The sequence below is a fragment of the Xiphophorus couchianus genome, chromosome 1 (assembly GCF_001444195.1).
Source record: "Xiphophorus couchianus chromosome 1, X_couchianus-1.0, whole genome shotgun sequence".
Classification (NCBI taxonomy): Eukaryota; Metazoa; Chordata; class Actinopteri; order Cyprinodontiformes; family Poeciliidae; genus Xiphophorus; species Xiphophorus couchianus.
The window spans coordinates 24,278,154-24,297,215 of record NC_040228.1 but is presented as its reverse complement, the minus strand read 5'-3'; the positions used below and the strand labels follow the sequence as shown (position 1 = coordinate 24,297,215).

The 19,062-nt window shown below is 35.8% G+C and overlaps 1 protein-coding gene and 1 long non-coding RNA gene across 2 annotated transcripts; one reads left to right on the top strand and one right to left on the bottom strand.

The window, feature by feature from the left end:
• Nucleotides 1-878: 878 nt before the first annotated feature.
• Nucleotides 879-5,305, bottom strand: LOC114145398 (uncharacterized). Its single transcript, XR_003595677.1, has 5 exons — nt 5,058-5,305; nt 3,527-3,655; nt 3,354-3,385; nt 1,353-1,422; nt 879-1,239 (listed from the first exon to the last, which is right to left on the bottom strand). It is a non-coding gene; the product is annotated as an uncharacterized LOC114145398 (long non-coding RNA).
• wdr13 (WD repeat domain 13) lies at nt 4,840-17,572 on the top strand. The gene is made up of 10 exons (XM_028018937.1): nt 4,840-4,938; nt 6,407-6,494; nt 6,591-6,822; nt 8,201-8,310; nt 9,254-9,384; nt 9,471-9,778; nt 13,824-14,004; nt 14,135-14,276; nt 14,664-14,782; nt 16,872-17,572. Exons 2-10 carry the CDS (start codon nt 6,454-6,456, stop codon nt 17,054-17,056), a joined length of 1,449 nt encoding a protein of 482 aa, XP_027874738.1. The 5' UTR covers nt 4,840-4,938; nt 6,407-6,453; the 3' UTR covers nt 17,057-17,572.
• The last annotated feature ends 1,490 nt before the right edge of the window (nt 17,573-19,062 follow it).

Sequence of the window (19,062 nt, the reverse complement as noted above, 5' to 3'; positions counted from 1 at the left end):
GGAAAAGTTTAAAACTTACCTTGAAAATGCTTGAAAAGTGCTTGATTTTTACCTTGGGAAAAGTTTACAAACCCCGTTTAAATGTAGAACATTTTTTTCGAAATATAGTTCATTCATTGAAATCATATTTGCAGTTTCGTCTTACTCTGTATTACTGCTCTAATAATCCTTTTTTGCGTTTGCATACCTCAGTTAACGATTAATCGATGACTAAATTAGCCAATGATTATTGATTTGATTTGTCACGATTAATCCAATGAATCTTTTCAGCTCGAATTTTAGTTTACCTCGTCCCTGCTGTACAATGTAGAATGCTAAGACCAGATATGGTTAACAACATAATACATTATATGTTATTATAATAAATTATAACATATAACAGTGAACAGTCTTCTTTACTTGTATTGTTTTTTTCCAATGTGTGGTGCTGGAAAAGTTTGAAAACTTACATTGAAAATGCTTGAAAGTGCTTAAAGTTTACTGTGGGAAAAGTTTACGAACTCAATTTAAATATATTTTTTCAATAAAAATGTATAATGTATGTAATTAGTATACATTATACCAGGGCTATCATGACTATTAATTTTAACCTTAGAGGAGTTACGGAAAAAAATAATAATAATTTATTCAAATTATATATACAGTTTTGACTTAAAACTCTAATTGTGTTTTGTCCCTAAATATGTAAAACGCATACAGTAATATAATTACTGCTTCATAATGTTAATTTTAACTTTGTTAGTTGAAGTAGCGATGAATCAATTATTAAATTAGCAGATGATTATTTCAACAGTCGATTAATCCGATTAATTGTCTCAGCCGTACAATAAAGGCATCGTTTTGATTACATTTACTAAGATGGTACATCACAAGATCAGCCGTGTGTAATAAATATTCTTTATTTGAAATAGTATTTACAAAAAAACGGATGAACTGTTTGCATAAAGGAGGGATTAGTCTGGTCCAGTCTGTTTCTTCACATCCAGTGAGGAAGAGTTTGGGTTAGACAGGCTGAGAGGAGCAGATGGTGATGGATGGAAATCAGTTCTGCCTTGTGCCTCTCTGTGGGGAAAAGCAGATGTTGTATTGAAAGGCTGCACAGCGGCTTGAGAAGGGAAGGTTCGCTCAGCCCCGTCTCCCCTGAGGATCCCCGTGTTTACGACGACAGGACCCCAGCAGCGTCTCCAAAGCCATCTTCACAAACGCCTGGAAGTTATTGCTTCTCTCCCTTCGGCTGTCCTGCGAGGGGACAAAACGGAGACAGATACCTTCACTGGGAACACAGCAGGCTTTACTACTTCCTGTACTACAAAGTTGTTTACGTCATCGTCTGGATTTTGGTAAATGCTTACCTCCTTGCTTCTTGTTATCATCTCCTTTCTGATCACCTTTTTTCGGCTGTTCTTTAGGACTTTGAGGTTGCTGTAAAATTAAAACTCAAGTAAATATCATTAAAAAATTTTAATATCTTTATTTTGAATGTTGCTCAGGGCCGGTCAGAGCCTTTTTGGGGCCCTAAGCAGCTTTTTTGGTGGCCCTCCATCTCCCATACCAACATGTAAACACCAGAGGATTTATCATGATTTAGCACACCTACTATCATCAGCACCATTTGTAATTAGCATGCATTGTACCAGGGCTGTTATGACTATTGATTTTAACCTTACAGGAGTAACAAAATAAAAGTAAAATTGGGTTTTGAAATACAGAGTGGTATTTAAGTGTACCATTTTATTTTAACTATTTGAAACACAAAATTTTATATCTTATGTTTCCCCAACAGTGGCAGCAGCCATCAACAGAAAGAGATTAATCATTATTATCTATAAAACAAAATAGAAATAGTTTTTTCATGTGTGATAGCAGTTAGCTTGCAATTTTCAATGTTATTTAAATATATATATATATATATATATATATATAATGCTAATTTTGTGCTCTTGGTGGCCCCCTCGTGGGGTGGAGGGCCCTAAGGAGTTGCTTAGCTCGCATTACCTTGGGCCGGCCCTGAGGCTGCTTCTCCAAACACATAAAAGCAGCATTCAGCTTCTATGCACCTCAAATCTGGAACAAACTTCCAGAAAACGGCAAAACAGCTGAAACACTGAGTTCTTTTAAAAGCCCAGCTGTTTGGAGATGATTTTTAAGCATAATAAATGGAACATTTACCAACATATTTGATGTGTATGGATGATTTTAACAATGGCATTTGACAAAATAAAATGTCTTTTATTGGTTTATTTTAAGTTTATGATGTTATTTTATATTTTCAGCATTTAATAAATGGGAAAAAATAATTACTGGGAAACATTCAAAAGTTTTTTTTTGTAAAGGAAGGAATTTATAATTTAAGGGAACAATGTGAATTAAAAAATGAAAAATTCATAATTACAAGGAAAAGCAGATTTGGCTGAAAATCAAGAAATGTCCAAACATAAAATAGTTTAAAACATCATTTAAGAAAATGGTCATCACTGCGTATCACAATGTGAGAAATAATAATAAATATCAATGTTATTGTTTCCATTTAATGAAGCTGTCAAATATTACTGCTTTATGGAACATTTATTTAAAAAAGAACTTGCTAAAAATGATGCTTGCTCATAATGGCATGTGATCAATGCACTGTACTATTTATAGATGTATAGAAAATACTAAGACAGCATTAAAATTAAGTTATTATATATTGTAATTTATCGGATGATACTTTAGATGTAAGATGGGTGGGTTTAAAAATAAGTTCATACTTCTGCACACTCCTTTGAAAGTGTAAATATACTTTACCGCTGTTCTTTTGTTTTAAATTTATTTTTTAGTATAAAACTTTATTATTTTATTACACTTCATTCAAATAGAGACAAACTCAAACTGTCATGTTGCTGAAATGAGCTGTAAGGACTTGCCATTTATTGTATCGTTTATCATTTATCGTGATAAATTTCTTATCACGATAAATTCCAGGTAATGATGTTTGAGAAACCCTAAAACTCTCTGTTTTGTCAGGATTGATAGTTTTACCATTTTCTCCACTGTTTGATCAATAAATACCAATAAATTCAAAAACATTACCAACCATGTGCAGGTTAGAAATAAAATGAACACTTCTTTATGTGACTAGGAGGAAGTTACGAATGGGAATGTTTTTCAAGAGCATTGTTTGTGTTTGTGGGGCTATAATTGCTGTGACACATACAGTTCCCTTAAGAAGATTTAATAAATAGTTTTAATTGTCACTTTTATCGTTATCACAAAAGTACTGTGAAATATCACAATAAATCTTTAAGTTCATATTGCCCACCCCTGTGTGCTATACAGTTAAATTGATTAATTGAAATATAAAAGTGAGTATTTACCTTGGTAGCTGACTTCTTGTCCGACTTGTTACCTGGATGTGGTTAAATTACAAGATGTGATTAAAAATGTACAATACAGCTATCGTTTATTTAATTTTAGCTTTGATTTAGTGTTCAAATAATAGAAAATAAAAAAATGATTTTACAAATTTATCACGGTCCATGCTGCTCACCTTTCGTTCCTGGCATGTTGGCTGTTCTCCAGAGTCTTTTGTGTTTTTTATTTGGAGGGGAAACGCACTGTGCTGCCCGAGTCGACCATTTATGGGCCGTGCTGGTGAATGGCTCCGTCACTGGGGCCCCTTCGAGAAAGAGCAGCGAGAACAAGCAAAGAGCGCGGTCAGCTGAGCAGCGTGTCCCCCGGCTCTGCGGGCCTTTGCTGAGCCAGGCGAAACCTTCTAATATCACCATTGTGAACTTACTGGAACTGGGCGCCCACCCATTGTTTGAGGCAAGTAAGGATTCCCATTGTGGTAAATTATATGGTTTTATTCCACTGAACTGAATCAAGAATGGTCTCACATCATATAAAAATACTTCTAATGTTGTCAGAATTGTATTGTATATGAAGTTTTGTTGGTGTAGAGTATCCAAACATTGAAAGATTAGCACTACTTTAACATATTTTACTCAAGAAAAAGTAAAAAGGAGCTGTCAAAAACATTAAGAGTAAAAAGTATTTGGTAAAATACTTGTCTTTTAAGTAGTACTGATGAAAGCACCAAAGATTACATAATCAGATACTCCAAAATACAAACTTATGTGGAAACCTTTGGTATTTTAAATATCAAAATGAACGTTATATAAATTACTTAACAAAACAATAATAATGATTGTATTGTAATTATTAAATAACATAATTACAAAACAAAACAAAACATTAGGAAAAAGAAAAAAGCACATTGATGTAATTTAGCTACATACAGGACATGTGTGGTTTGATTTGATTGATAAAATAAAGACATTACAGGCCACATAAAAACTTGTGACTGATTGGAGGGCTTTGAGTTTGACACAAAAATCAATTAATCGCATAATAAATAAAAAATGAGCTCAATTATTTCCCTTGATTAATAATCTTTGAAGGGAAATTTTGTTTACAGAGACATCATAATCCATTTTATTTATGGTTGTGTGTGGTATTTATTAGAATTTTATTTATGTTTTGGGCTGTTCATTTTGGATAATTAAAATATCATCCAGTTAAGTTGTCTATACAAAATTAAAGTTTATTGATTTCTGAAAGGGTGAAGGAAGGTTATGCAATGTATTACTAAAAAATCGTCTCAAAACAACATTTTGTCGTTTGTCTCAATAATTACTGCGACAATTTATCGTCCAGCACAGATATTTAATTGTGACAGGCCTGCATTTGCAGTAAATAATTTAAACTAGCCATATTGTTTAAAGAACCCTCGCAGAAACTTCCTTTCTCCATACTCAAATTAAACTGTGTCAGTGAATCTCGGTGGAAAGAATAATTTATATTCGAGATTCAGGAGATTCCGCATCAGCCTGAGTGGGTTTGGTCACGCGGGTCACGTGACTTGACAGGAACAGAAGCGATGGAGAAAAGCTAAGGAAGGTGAGCCGTTTCTAAACATATTTCACCATCTGTCTTTGGGATATCACGACGGTATGACACTTATCTGTTGTGTAGCATTTCTACGTGATACAGTCTTCAGATCGGCGTCAAATACTTACAAATAAATCAGGTTTTTTTCTGCCGGAGCAGTGGTAAAGTTGTACTAGCTTCCTTGCTAGTTGCTAACTGATGCTAGTTAGCTTCGCTGCTGCCAAAATGCTCTTCTGTTGTGGTTGTTGCTGGAAAAATATCCAGTAAAGACGCTTTTCCTGACTTTATATGGTATTTTAAATGACGCTTTTCTTGTTATATTCGCATGTCAAAGGGAGATACTGAAACATGCAGCGATGGCATAATTTTTTCTTTGCTTCTGCATCATCACCTGATTCAACCGACAGTTGCTGTTATTTTTTATCTGAAGAGTTTTATGTCAAAATAATTAATTTTATGTGAGTTAAATAATTAGCATTTTTACAGCTGACATTCTGAGTTTATTTAATTTTACCTTTTCGTTTTTGAATTTATTTTATGCACCTCAATTTACATTGCAACCTGTGAGAAGATGGAGCTCACAAAAAAATACTTAATTATAAATACTTTAGTAGTTACAGTAAATGCAAGTTGCCTAACATGAAAATGTTTTTATTCATTCAAGAAGTTAATGTTAAAACAGCTACAAGTTCTGCCTTGGAATAAAGATACCAATGTTAAATTATTGTTCAAATTAAACATTATATTTAAATTCTAAAATTAATGTTTAAATTCTTTCTGATAGAAAAACATATCCTGAGATATCAAAATTAGTTGACATTTGGTAAACAGATAGTTGAAATACATCTGCTTAATGTTTTAAAATCTATTTGTTATATGGTAAATCAGATACGGTTATGTTTTACCAACACTGTTCCATCTATGTCAATGATGGAAAAAAGATGGTATTCTGAGTTTATCTACTGTATCAACAGAAATTCTTGATATTCTTTACCCATAATACCATATAAATCTGTTTTTGAATCAAAGCAGGTTAATTTACATAACTTCATAACCCTGGAGAAAATAATTCAAAGTGCTTTTTACAAATTAAATGAACAAATGTAAAAAAACAAACAACTTTTGCTGTCCTATTATTGATGAAAATAATCAACAGATCAGCCCTACGCTGTATTGATGTACAAGTATTTTTTAGATGCATCTTTTGCTACAAATAATCAAGTGTTTGCTAAATTAATGCTAAATTATTGCTCTTTAGGCAATAAAAAGCTTATGTTATTATTTAAAAAATAAAACATTAGAAATATATTTGAAATAAATGTACTTCTAAGATTTGTTTAGATTAAGCTTCAGTGGTGAAATAAAAAATTTAAAATGCGTTAAAAAAATCTTTTTTTAATGCATTTAGTTGTCGGAATAATCAATTATTAAAACAATAACTGGCTTTAGCCCTGAAATGTGAGCTTTTGTTTCCCAGGACTCTGCCCCGGCAGCGGCTTCCTCTCTACCCAGAGTGATTGTGGAATGGCAGCAGTTTGGCAGCAGGTTTTGGCAGTGGACGCAAGGTAAGACACAGCCACGCACCTGATGACCAGGAAGTGAATGAGTCATTTTTTTAGTTACGATTATCTGCGCCCGTGTCGCCTCTTTTCCCTTTGCAGGTATAATGCTTACCGCACGCCTACCTTCCCACAGTTCCGAACTCAGTACATCCGCCGACGCAGCCAGCTGCTCAGAGACAACGCCAAGTGTGGCTTTGAGCCAGGGCTGCGCAGGCAGTACCTGAAGCTGCGCAGTCAGCTGTTGGCCCTGCGCTACGGGCCGCTGTCTGAGCAGAGCAGCTTCAGGGCCAGCAGCGTGCGTAGCTCCCGTACCACGCTGGACCGCATGGAGGTCAGACTCAATGAAACGGGACAGTAGGGAAGAGAGAATAGGGAGAAATGTGGTTGGAGATGGGATTTAAAACACACAAGTCAAAGCCATGCAGCAAATTGGTTGCTGTGCATTAAGCTGAGCAGCTTGGTTGAAATGGCTGGTGCTAATAAGAAGATGTAGTTTTATTTTGATCATATTTGAGGGCTGGGTGATATGCATTAGAAATAAAATCAACATTTTGTTTGTTTTTTCACACCAGATCTGATTTTGTCTTTTAAAAAATAAATTGCAAATGACAGAAAATATTTTCAAAAAGTGACTTTTTTGTTTCTGGTGTCCCTTCTGTAAGTTGTACAATGGAATATGAGGGCCAGGCTACAATTATTTTTGTATATTTACAAGAATATAATCATAATATTAGCATAATTGAGACTATTTTACCAGAAGAACGTTTTAAAATTTCTGTAGTTAACACGATCAGATATGGCCACTGAAGTCCGTGTGGAGTTTAAAATGACCTTATCACTGATAATAATTTAATGTGTTACAAGATGAAGCATTTCCTTTTCTGTGAACCAAAGTATATAACTTCAGAAGATGCTCAAAGTTCCTCATTTCAGTTTTTTGTTAGTTTTTGTGTTGTAGTTCTCATAAAATTACTACTTTATTCTCCTAATATTAGGAGTTTATTCTTGTATTTCTATGACGTTTTTCTTGTAATATCAAAGTTTCCCTCAGTGTATCATAAGCCTGGCGGGCCACCAAGCTTTACCTGTGCCCCCACCAGGCTTAGCATTGTTTATTTATTTTATTTTTTTAACGATTGTCTTTTTTAAAGACTTTATAGTTGGTGTGTAGGTATTAATCTTCCAAAAACATGTAACCATCAAGTGATATTTTCAAATTTTCTGTCAACTATAAACATGTTTTACCTCAAAAACATGTTGGGCAGCTGGATGACTCCCCAAGCACCCCGAGAAACGGACTTAGCAGGTTTCTTTGGGAAACCTTGAGTATTATGACTTTATTCTCATAATTAAAATATACATATTAGCCTGTCCCTAATATTTCACTATAAAGTTGACCTAAATTAAAGTCCGAATAAATAGAATCTGTGAAGAACGCTTGTCAAACAAGATGGCGGCCGTGGGCGTGCTGACATCATAACCAAGGAGTGCTTTAGTGAAAGAAAAACAAGGTTTTCCACAAGTTGACTCTTAAAAATATAAAGGTGCTTTATTGCCCAGCCCTGCCATATATTAAATAGATTTCTTTATTTGTAAATATATTATTTATAAACAGCTGATTTATGGTTATTTGAATAACTTTTTCCAGTCTTAACGTTAACTCATCCCTTTGAGATTCTCTCTCTGCTTATGTTCTGTTTGGTCTGCAGGACTTTGAGGAGGACCCCCGCGCTCAGGGGGCCCGTGGTCACCGCCGGTCCGTCAGCCGAGGCTCCTACCAGCTGCAGGCCCAGATGAATAGAGCCGTCTACGATGAGAGGCAAGAAGAACAGCGACTACCTGTTCCTGGTGTCGGTGCAGGGATGCAACGAACGATTATCTATTGATTATTCTCACAATTAAACCGTCACATTCTGTAGATTTTCCATTTAACTAGTTAAGCCTTTTCTTTACAATATTAGAAATACATAAACAGATTATTTTAATTTATATTTTTGAATAACAAAAAAAACATTTTATTATCCAAAATGTCACAATGTAGCAATCCTTTGGAGAATTTGGATTGATAAAGATATCAAAATCCCACTTGAGGAGTTTTGGGTAAAACATATTTACAGATAAAGATGCTTTTATGTTAAAAATGAAATGTACATATATTTTTTGTACAGTTTTGGCTTAATTATTGCTTTGAATATGGCTGGATTTTTTTTTTTCGGCAAATGGCCTTTCCTTTAAGGAATCAATTACTAAATTTGTTGATTATTTTAATAACTTGTTCATAACAATTAGAATTAGTCTAATCTGTCTGAGTAAATTCCTACCCAAAAAACAAAAATCTTTCTGAGTTTGAAAAGTAGAAAATTTGCAACAACAACAAAAAAACTAAGAAATTTTTTGATTAATCTCAGAAGCTTTTGAGAAAAATGTCTTGGAAATTTCCAAGTTAGAAAATTAGAAAATTGTTCATGGGGAAAAAAAGGAATACATTTCCACCAAAAAGTCAAAATTGTTTAACTTTCCAAACTTGGAAATTTCCAAAAAATTTTAAATTGTACAAGATTCTCAAAAATTTCTGGGATTAATTTCAAATATTCTGAAATTTTTCTAGCAAATATTTGACTTAAACAATTTTTATAGGAAAATTTTGAGATTTTATTGGCAGAAATTTACTCTTTTTTTTTTTTTTTCCCATCTATAATGTCAATAATACCACGTCATACGTTTACACACCATTTTTAATTTTTTATATGCTTTTGCCCCAGGCCCCCGGGCAGCTTGGTGCCCACCTCGGTGGCAGAGGCAAGTCGTGCCATGGCAGGAGACACAACCCTGAGTGAAAACTACGCCTTTGCTGGCATGCACCACATATTTGACCAACACGTTGACTCTGCTGGTACGTAAATCGACCTCTAGGCTAAATCGTTCATACAAACATAATTTTCACTTAGTTTTTTCTATTTTTTTCCTGCTTTATCAAAGTCCCACGTTTGCAGTTTGCGAATGACGACAAGCACCTCCTGGCCTGCTGCTCGTTGGACGGCACCCTGTCCATCATGGCGCTGTCGCCGCCTCCTCCGAGAGTGAAGCTGACCCTGAAGGGTCACGGCGGCCCCGTCACGGACTTCGCCTGGTCTCTAAGCAACGACATCATCGTGTCGACGTCGCTGGACGGGACGCTGCGGATCTGGAACGCGGAGGACGGTCGGTGCATTCGGGAAGTCAGAGACCCGGAGTCGAGCGAGTTGCTCTGCTGCACCTTCCAGCCGATGAACAACAACCTCACTGTGGTGAGTTCCTCCGTCCTGTGGCTGAAATCACGTCATAAATTTGCTTTTGTTGATTTATTGATTCTCCTTTCAAAAGCCACTTTTACTGCTTAAACAGATTTATTGTTACAAAATTACGCATAAAAATATTCTTACTTACTCAAGAGAGATTGTATTTTTAATGAGGTTTGGCTCATTAAACACATCATAAGTAATGTTTACCGTAAGAAGACAGTTTGGTGACAAAAACACTGAATTCACAAAACCGTAACTTAATTTTACACAAATGTAACTTTATTGTTTACATTATTTTTATTTAAGGAGTTAATTAGTGATCTTTTGTGTTTTTTGGGCTTAAACTTTAATAATGATGGTCTTTTATTAGGTTTCAAAAAGTCTTAAACTTAATTTCCCCCAGTGTATTATAAGCCTGGTGGGCCTCCAGGCTTTGTTGTGCCCCCACCAGACTTGACATTGCTTATTTATTAAAGTTTTTTTTAAATGTCTCCATTTTTTAAGACTTTATAGTTGGTGTTCAGATATTAATCTTCCAATAACACGTAATTATCAAGTGATATTTTCTAATTTCCTGGCAACTTTAAACATTTTTTAAACTCAAAAACACAGCGGGCCCTTGGTGAACGACTGCCTTAGCGCCAAACCACTGGGCTTAGCAAGTTTTCTGGGGGAAACTTTAATCATATAAATTTTATTTTATTCAACATTTCAATAGTTTTCGATATTTTAGCTTTTACATTACCAATATGAGCCTTCTAAAGCAATTTGTTGTCAAGTATCAACCCCAAAAATCTGATTTCATACAGTATTTCAGAACTGTTTCATATTTTTTTACTTTATTCTTTTACTAAATATTGCAGGTTTTGTTTTAAAAGGTAGACAGATCATTTGTAATTTCTTCTCCTCTCTCCAAAAATAATGTAAAAATATGGTTGTAAATGAAAAATGAGAGTTCACATTATCCACTACTATACTCCAGTGAAAGATGGCGTAATAATATTCAAGATAAGGCAAAAAATTAGGAAAACTACAGACATTAGAGAAGTTGACAATCATGATCTAAATGTTCGAGGATCTCAACAGTTGTTGGGATTTCTGGTCACGATGTCTAAGAATCCTTAAAATAACTTCAGTATTTATTTCAGTAGTATAATCATAAACTGAAAATGTTTGTAAATCCATCTTTTAATTTGGCTGTGTTTTCCTGGTTAGAGATAATTCATATGCAGTTTGGAGCAAATCGGTGAATAAATGTGTGATTTAGATCCAGACGTATGCAATAAATCAGGGGCCTAAATCCTGAGATTCATCAAATTTACTGGTGAAATTATTTGCACATCTTGCTGTATGAGAATTTCTTTAAACTTTGAAAATTATTTGCGTCATCAATCGATCTTCTGGAAGAATGAATGCTGGACTTACCGGTTGTGTTTTGTTTTAGGTGAGAGAGTAAAATTTAGATTTTTTTATTTCAACAGATTTTGGCTGTTTTCCTTCCTTTAGTCTCACAAGCAGCTTTTATTTTCTTTTATTGTTATTCCAAATGTTTCCTGTGTGTGAAGTTTATTGATAATCATTGCACGCAGAAGGAAGCCCTTTACCTTGTTGTAAATGCCTGAACATTGATTAAAATTTCACTATTAAATGTCAGCGCTTGTAACCAGGATTAGAGTTGCAGAAATTTTTGAATGATTTTATTTTTAACCTTTTTCTTTGCAATGATGAATTATCTCCCTGAGGAAGCTGTTATGTAAAGTAAGAGTTGTTTACGTTAATTTATACCGCTATGAATCATGGGGGAAAAGTGGGTTTGGGTTGAAACCAGGGCTGTTGATGTTAACATGCAATTAATCTGAAAATTTTAACACTTTAATATAACATATGTAAAAACTGAGAATCTTCAGACCTGCTTGATTTGAGACAGTAAAACATTTTCTTAAACTTTTTCTTGTTTTTTTAAAACCACGCATACAGTGTGCGCAGTTGCCCAGGGCTACACCAGAAAGGGGCGGAGAAAATAAAATGCATCTTATCTGACGGTTGTCCAATAAACAGGTTTGCTACGACTTGTACGCATCTGTAGTGGAGTAAGTTCCCCTTAGGTCAGAGGGTGTACAAACTTTTTGCAAGGGGGTGGCAACTGTGAAGTTAAAAGTAAGCCGCAGTGGGCCATAAAAATTTTAATTTATTTATTTTATTATAAAAAAATGCAGAAAACACTTCTACATATGCAATATTTAAAAATGTAATAATTTTAAAAATAATTTTAGATGTATTCTAAAATGACAGTTTAGAAATAAACTAACCAAATTAATTGTGTTGATCCACCTCAAAAAAATCATGCAAAAAGTGTAAGCAAAAGAAATCTGGGAGACTTTGCACATGCAAATTTGCATGCAGCCTTTTGTGCTGTGGAGGATAAATAGGTGACTGCTTCACCTATTTAGTTCACAAGAACTAATGGCATTTATTTCAGTCATAATCTTGCGGGGGGTGACCAAGGTTCCATCACTATGTGACAGCTGGTCAGCAAACCTGGCAAACATGATTGACATGGCAGCACTGAATGCACATGTGCTTTATCAGGCATGCATTGGGGTGCAGGAGAGACGGGTGGACTTCCTGGTTGAGCTTGCAAAAGAGTTCGGTAACTCTCATGTGAGTGAGAAGAAGGCACACAAGGAGAAACTGCTTCGGCAACAACCTTCCACACCCAGCTCAGGCAAAAGGGCGAAGTGTCAGGTCAACCATCGATGCAGGATGCGTGTCCTGAGGCCGAAGCATCATCAGTGACCCCTCACACCCCCACCATGGACTGTTCTCCCTGCTGCCCTCTGGAAAGAGGTTCTGCAGCATCCGGTGCAGGCCCACCTGGTTCCGAAACAGCTTTTTCCTACTTGCCATCAGACTGCTGAACTCTTACCTGGACTGCACTCAAAAACTGGTCTCCACTTTATACCTTGCACATGTACAGAGCTAAATAACTTCTATTTTACTGTCAGTCCTGCACTTTATATTTTATATTTAGATTTATATTCATATTTTATACTGTATTTTATTTTACTCACAACATTGGAACCTCAAACATTGTCCTGAGCCGTATGCAACGAAATTTCGTTCTGTATACACCCTGTGCATTGAAAATGACAACAAAGTCAGTCTAAGTCTAAGGAACAATTGTGCAACTGTGAGATGCGTTGAGGCCATTACCAGGGTACTTATAAGGTAATGGTCTTATTTACAGAACAAAAGCACCTGCTAGATAAAATCCTTCAGGCCAGTCGGCCCATCTCTGGACTCCAAAGGTAGAAATACAAAATGGCCTTTCTCTGGTACTCCTAGTGATAAGGAAAAGGATTAGGGCCACCGAAAAAAAAAATATATATATTTTTTTATCCATCTATCGTGTAGATAGAAGAATTCTGACTTCAATCTCAAAATTCTGAGAAAGGAATCTCAGATTCTGAAATTCAGGAATCTCAGAAATTCTGAGATTAAACCAGAATCTAAGACAAAAAAGTCAGAATTCTGAGAATAAAGTCAGAATTCTGACCTGTCCTTTTCTATTTATTGCCCTCTTATTTAGGTAAACAAGCAATAGTTACTGGATGTTTTTGGTACTATCAGGTTAAAATTAAAGCAAACATTTAGAAAAGATGAATAGTTTGTGTTGTTGGTCAGGTTTTCCATTTTAATTTATTAATTATTTGCACTAGAAACCAAAACACTTGGTCAGATTTTGTGTTCATGACTACGTCATCATCAAAAAAAATTTTAAAAACATTTTTTTATTTTTCTGTCTCATACCAATCACAATGCAGTGACAGTTTCAACAAATTTGTAAAGTAATATTTTTTAAATAAAAGTAACATATTGCAGCTTTAATCCTGATTAATCGCAGGGCTGCTTGATTAATCTGATTAAACACTAGCTGAAACATTTCTATGTTTCTAGTCGCAGTAGATCTCGTGTAGATCACTTCTGAGTGTTGGTGTCTGCGCTCCCCGCCGTCCTGATGAAGGTGTTCTCGCTCGGTGTCGTGTTCCAGGTGGGAAACAGCAAGCACCACCTGCAGGTGGTGAACATCTCCACTGGGAAGAAGGTGAAGGGGGGCTCCAGTAAGCTGACAGGCCGCGTGCTGTCGCTCTCCTTTGATGCTCCGGGGAGGATCCTGTGGGCTGGCGACGACCGCGGCAGCATCTTCTCTTTCCTCTTCGACATGGCAACAGGTACAGGCGCATCATTTCCATCTGACTGAGGCCCGAGTGTCCGCATTACAAATTCTAATCAGCTTTTCCCAGAATAATGAGCAGCAGCTCCTGGTGTGTCTCCGTCCGTCTCCCTCCTCTGTCCCTCCAGGGAAGCTGACCAAAGCCAAGCGGCTGGTGGTGAGCGAGGGCAGCTCCATCTGCAGCATCGCCGCTCGCTCCTGGATCAGCCGCGAGGCCAGAGACCCGTCCCTGCTGGTCAACGCCTGCGTCAACAAGCTGCTGCTCTACAGGTGAGCTTCATTTATTAGCAGCTTGTTTACTCACTGCTGTTCCTGTAAACTCTAAACAAGGTTCGGACGGCAAGTCAAACGTTTAAAAATGCTTCCACTTCAAGCAGGTGTCTTCAGAGTTTTGGAAACTGTTTCATTTCTGTGTAAAGAAAATAAACATTTTCTTTATTTGGTCATAAAGTGCAATATAATGTTTGGCTAAAAGCTTAAATTTAAATGCTTGGTTTTGGGAGGTTTACTTTTTTTTGTTTAAGTATTGTTTTTATTTCCAAAGTCTGGTCCTGGAAAAGTTTGAAAACTTTCCTTGAAAAATGCCTGATTTTTCACTTTTCAAAGCTATAAATACACAGCTGTTTCTCATTCATTGAAACTGTTTCCTAATTTCAGGGTTGTGGACAACGAAGGAACGCTGCAGCTGAAGAGAAGCTTCCCCATCCAGCACGGATTGCAGCACGTCCACAGCATTTTCTGCCCCCTCATGTCTTTCAGACAAGGGGCCTGTGTGGGTAAGGAGTCCTGCAGCTCCCACTCTGGTGGGCTTTGTGCTCCTGCTGGGGTCTCTTAGCAAACCTGCTGCGATATCTGAATGAAAAATGAGACCAAACTGCACAGCGAGCTGCAGGCCGTCCAGTGCAGAGAAGGAAAAAAGACACAGATATGAAATCAAAAATAGCACCAGGCTGCTTTCGGATTGAAAGGAAATATCTGGAATTAGAAAATTACAGCAACAAGGCGGCCTGTTGTTCTGCAGCACGTTGCAAACATGGTCCCAGCACCCCCACATTTCACTTTTATCTCCTATTTTTATTTCACAACAAGCCGCGCCGGTGTCTGGATCTCACTTGGGTTTCCCAATTACCAGAAAAGTTAAAAATATCTGAACTTAAATAGAGAAAAATGATCGTTTCTGTCAGAGACGATGGTCTGAGCGAGTACCTGGTGCTTTTTACACTCATTTGACTGTTTTAAATGCCATCCTTTACTAAATAAAGGTTTGCAGTTATTGCTTGTTAAGTATGAAATAAGTAGTTTTAATACTTAATTCTGTTGAGAAGTTTAAATTCAGTTGTCAGATGAATGTCACAAATTTTTATTTGAATGTTGCATGTTGAAAAGTAGAATTTTCAATAATCCAAGAACTTCACAGACAGACTTAAATAAATCTCCACCGATCTCTGATAATATTTAGTCAAATCCAATAACAAAATCTAATTAAAAAATATTTAGTCAGATTTCTCCTTGCAAGTTGCACTGTGACGCTTTGTGGAGCCATAAATGAGCTTCGGGGATAATTGTACGTGGTTGTTTGACAAGTTTTCTTGGCACAATTTCTCTTGGGTTTTCAGAAATGTTCGGTATTGTTGAGATCAGGACTTTACAGCAAGAAAAAGACAAAACAAAAATGGCTTCCATGGGGGAGTTCTGATCATTTATCGTGTTGTTTGCCATTTATTGTGGTAAAAATCGTCATGATAAATTCAAATTAATGATGTTTAAAACCTCACAAAACTGTCATTTATCGATAAGTATCAGTGGATTTGAAAATATGATTAAGTGAATGAATGAATGTGTGACGCAAATCACACTTCTTTATGTGACTGGTGTTTTTAAAGAGCAGTGTTTGTGTTTGTGGTGCTACGATGCCGTGCAGTTATTGTTTCTTTTATTGTTATCACAATAATAATACCACAAAATGTCCTGATAAAACCTGGAGTCTGTGTCACCCACCCCTCGTTCTGAGACAAAAACACAAAATCTCAACTCAAACTTGCTAAAAACATCTAGATTTAAACAAGATTTATTTTCTGTCGTTTTCACTACAAGGAAAAATCATGGCGGAGAAAACATAATCTGTTTTATACTCTCTTGCACTGAATGTGGCCAGTTCATTGTTTTCTATATTCATCAAAGCTGCAGTAACTTTTATATAAAATGTTGTTTTTTTTAAATGTAGTTTAATATGAGACAGATAATCTACTGCTGTCAGAAGAAATGTACAGCTCCCGGTCAAAAACAACCAATAAGAGCCAGCCTGTTGCAATAACCAATAAATCAATTAATCATGATAAATTAAAACAAATTTAATAATTCCCACTTGAATAATTTAATATTTTTCTCTTTTCTGTCTCTCTTTCTACCAAAAACTGGATGACAGAAGTCTTTAGTTTGGTACTTTTTTTTAGTTTACAGAGACTTTATAATTCATTTTATTTGCTGATTTTTTTTTTTTGTTTTGTTTATTTTCCAGTTCCAGTGTTAAATGTTTGTGAGAATATAAAGTTTATTAATCTTCGAGAACATGTTCTTGCATTATTGCAACATTTTATTACTTGAAAATTGTATCAAAGCAACAATATTATTGTTCATCACAATAATTTCTGGGGCAATTTATTATCCAGCAAAATTTGTTACTCTGACAGGCCTAGCTGTCACTCAACCTCATGTACTTGCTGCTAAATGAGCTAATTGTGGAGAAACAACTTACCGTTACAGGAAAACCATTTATTTACCGTCATCGGTGCTAACTAGCATGATCTGTACTGTCATCCCAATGTTAACCTTCTTCTTCTGTCTTTAACTCTCTTTGCGTCTCAGTGACCGGCAGCGAGGACGGTTGCGTCTACTTCTTCGACGTCGAACGCAACACCAAGGCCATCGTCAACAAGCTGCAGGGTCACGGCGGCCCGGTGCTGGACGCGAGCTTCAACTGCGACGAGAGTCTGCTGGCGTCCGCCGACTCCACCGGCATGGTCATCGTCTGGAGGAGAGAGCAGAAATGAAAACCCGAACAAGCTTCCATCCACTACATATGAACATGTATGAATAAAGACCGGCCTGCTGCTCTTTACCGTCCAATCCCACCGTGTAGGTCTTCACTGGAATGTATCAAACATCTAAAGTAGTGAAACTAAAGTGCAATCAGATAGAGCCTCTATCTGCGTGGGCGGGAAGAGACCGTCCTCCTGCAGCTGGAACCGACTTCACCACCATGCATGCGTCATGGCTCACCTCCAGCCAACGTGAAGAGGACGCGGTGTAATCTTACTGGAAAAAGCAACACTTTATATCACACTGATGTTCCCTCCGGCGTAGCTCCCTCACTATTTATGTAACTGTTATTCAAGCAGTGTAATCAAGTGTTGTTTGCTCTCAGTCGCCTGTTTGCCTTTGAGACCCTGTGCATGAAACAAGCAGGTCGTTTATCACTAAATGTTGCCGTGTTTATCAGTGTGTTTGTTCGTGTGTGTGTGGTGATTCAGATAATTTATTTAACACAATAAATGGCTGCATTGTGATTTATTTGTGTCAAATGTTTTAAATAATTTGAAATATCGGAGGAGGGTGCAAATATTTGTTGAGATCAGCAGGGGTGTCCAAACGTTTTGTCATGTGGGATAAAATCAAGTCAAAAAAATTATAAAATAAAAATGTAAAATCAAGCAAATAAAGTTGCCTTTTGTTTTAGATTTTTTAAAATTTAGATCCAAAATAATTTTGCATATTTTCTTTATTAAATTACGTGTTTTTCAAATAATTTTAAAAAGACGAGAATAAATTAGTTGGACTAATTTATTCTCTATTTTGAGTCACTTTCCTTCCAAATTCTTGGTAGGATTAAATAAAAAAATAAATGTTCTTAATCTAAAAATTTAAAAAGATGAATACTTCCTATAATTTTTAACATTTATCATTGTAAGACATTTATGTTAATTATTTTACCCTGATCAAAAATAAAAAGTTTAATAAACAAACTGCAACTCATCCGTGAGCTGCAGTTTGGGGCCACAAAAAAAATCAGTCGACGGGCCACAAATGGCCCCTGGGCCACCCTTTGGACACCCCTGATTTAAACAAACTGGATTTCCTTCAACAGACTTCACTTCTAAGCATAATCTGGAAATGTTATGTAACATTGAAATTGAATCTATTCCAGAAATGTAAAGGGACAGTAATTATATATATATATATTTATATATATACAGATATACAGTATATATATGTATATGTACCTTTTAATTTTAAAATAAAATTTAAAAACATGTATTTTATGAAATAAAATAAAAATTATACAACATTTTTATAAAATAAAAGTGCTGTATAATTTGAAACTTAACTTAAAAGAGACTTTGCAATTTAACGCCTTGAAATTGGACCTCTGTCTCTTTAAGAAGCTCCTGTTCTTCCCGAGACACTGCGTCATTAAGCCCTTAAAGGGGCAGTATCATGCATTTTCCATAATATGGAAAACACATAATACGGAATGTTGATTTATAAAAATAAATCAACAGTTATTTGATTTTATAGCAAAATTAAGTAACTGTTACCTCCAGTAGCTATAAAAATGTAAATATCAGACATGACTTTAAAATAATTTCACTTCACCAATTTAAAGCCTTGAAATTAGGCCACTGTCTCTTTAAGAAGCTCCTACTCTTTCGTCTATCAAACGTTAACACTTTTACCAGCGTTTAACTTGCTGCATTTCCATTAGAGATCTTTGTCACTGTTATGCTAATGTAAAAAAAAACACAATTTTGTAATTGTGGTGTTTCCATTAATTAATTAAATTGATATCACATGTGAGTAAGCTTGTTCATGCGATGAGTCATTAAAACTAATGGCAGCGATGGATGAAAACATTACATTAGATATGTTTATAATTCAGCCTTCAGAGGAGACGTCGGCATTTTTACTCAGGCGTTGGAGCGAGAATCCTCTTATATTTAGGAGCGATACGTATGTGGCGTTTTCGGAAAGTTGTAGTTTACGATTTTACAGAAGAGTT

Coding starts and splice junctions, on each gene's coding strand:
- wdr13 (XM_028018937.1), top strand. CDS start 6,454: ATGGCAGCAGTTTGGCAGCAGGTTTTGGCAGTGGACGCAAG. Junction 14,277..14,663: donor AACAAGCTGCTGCTCTACAG/GTGAGCTTCATT, acceptor TCCTAATTTCAG/GGTTGTGGACAACGAAGGAA. Junction 14,783..16,871: donor CAGACAAGGGGCCTGTGTGG/GTAAGGAGTCCT, acceptor TTTGCGTCTCAG/TGACCGGCAGCGAGGACGGT.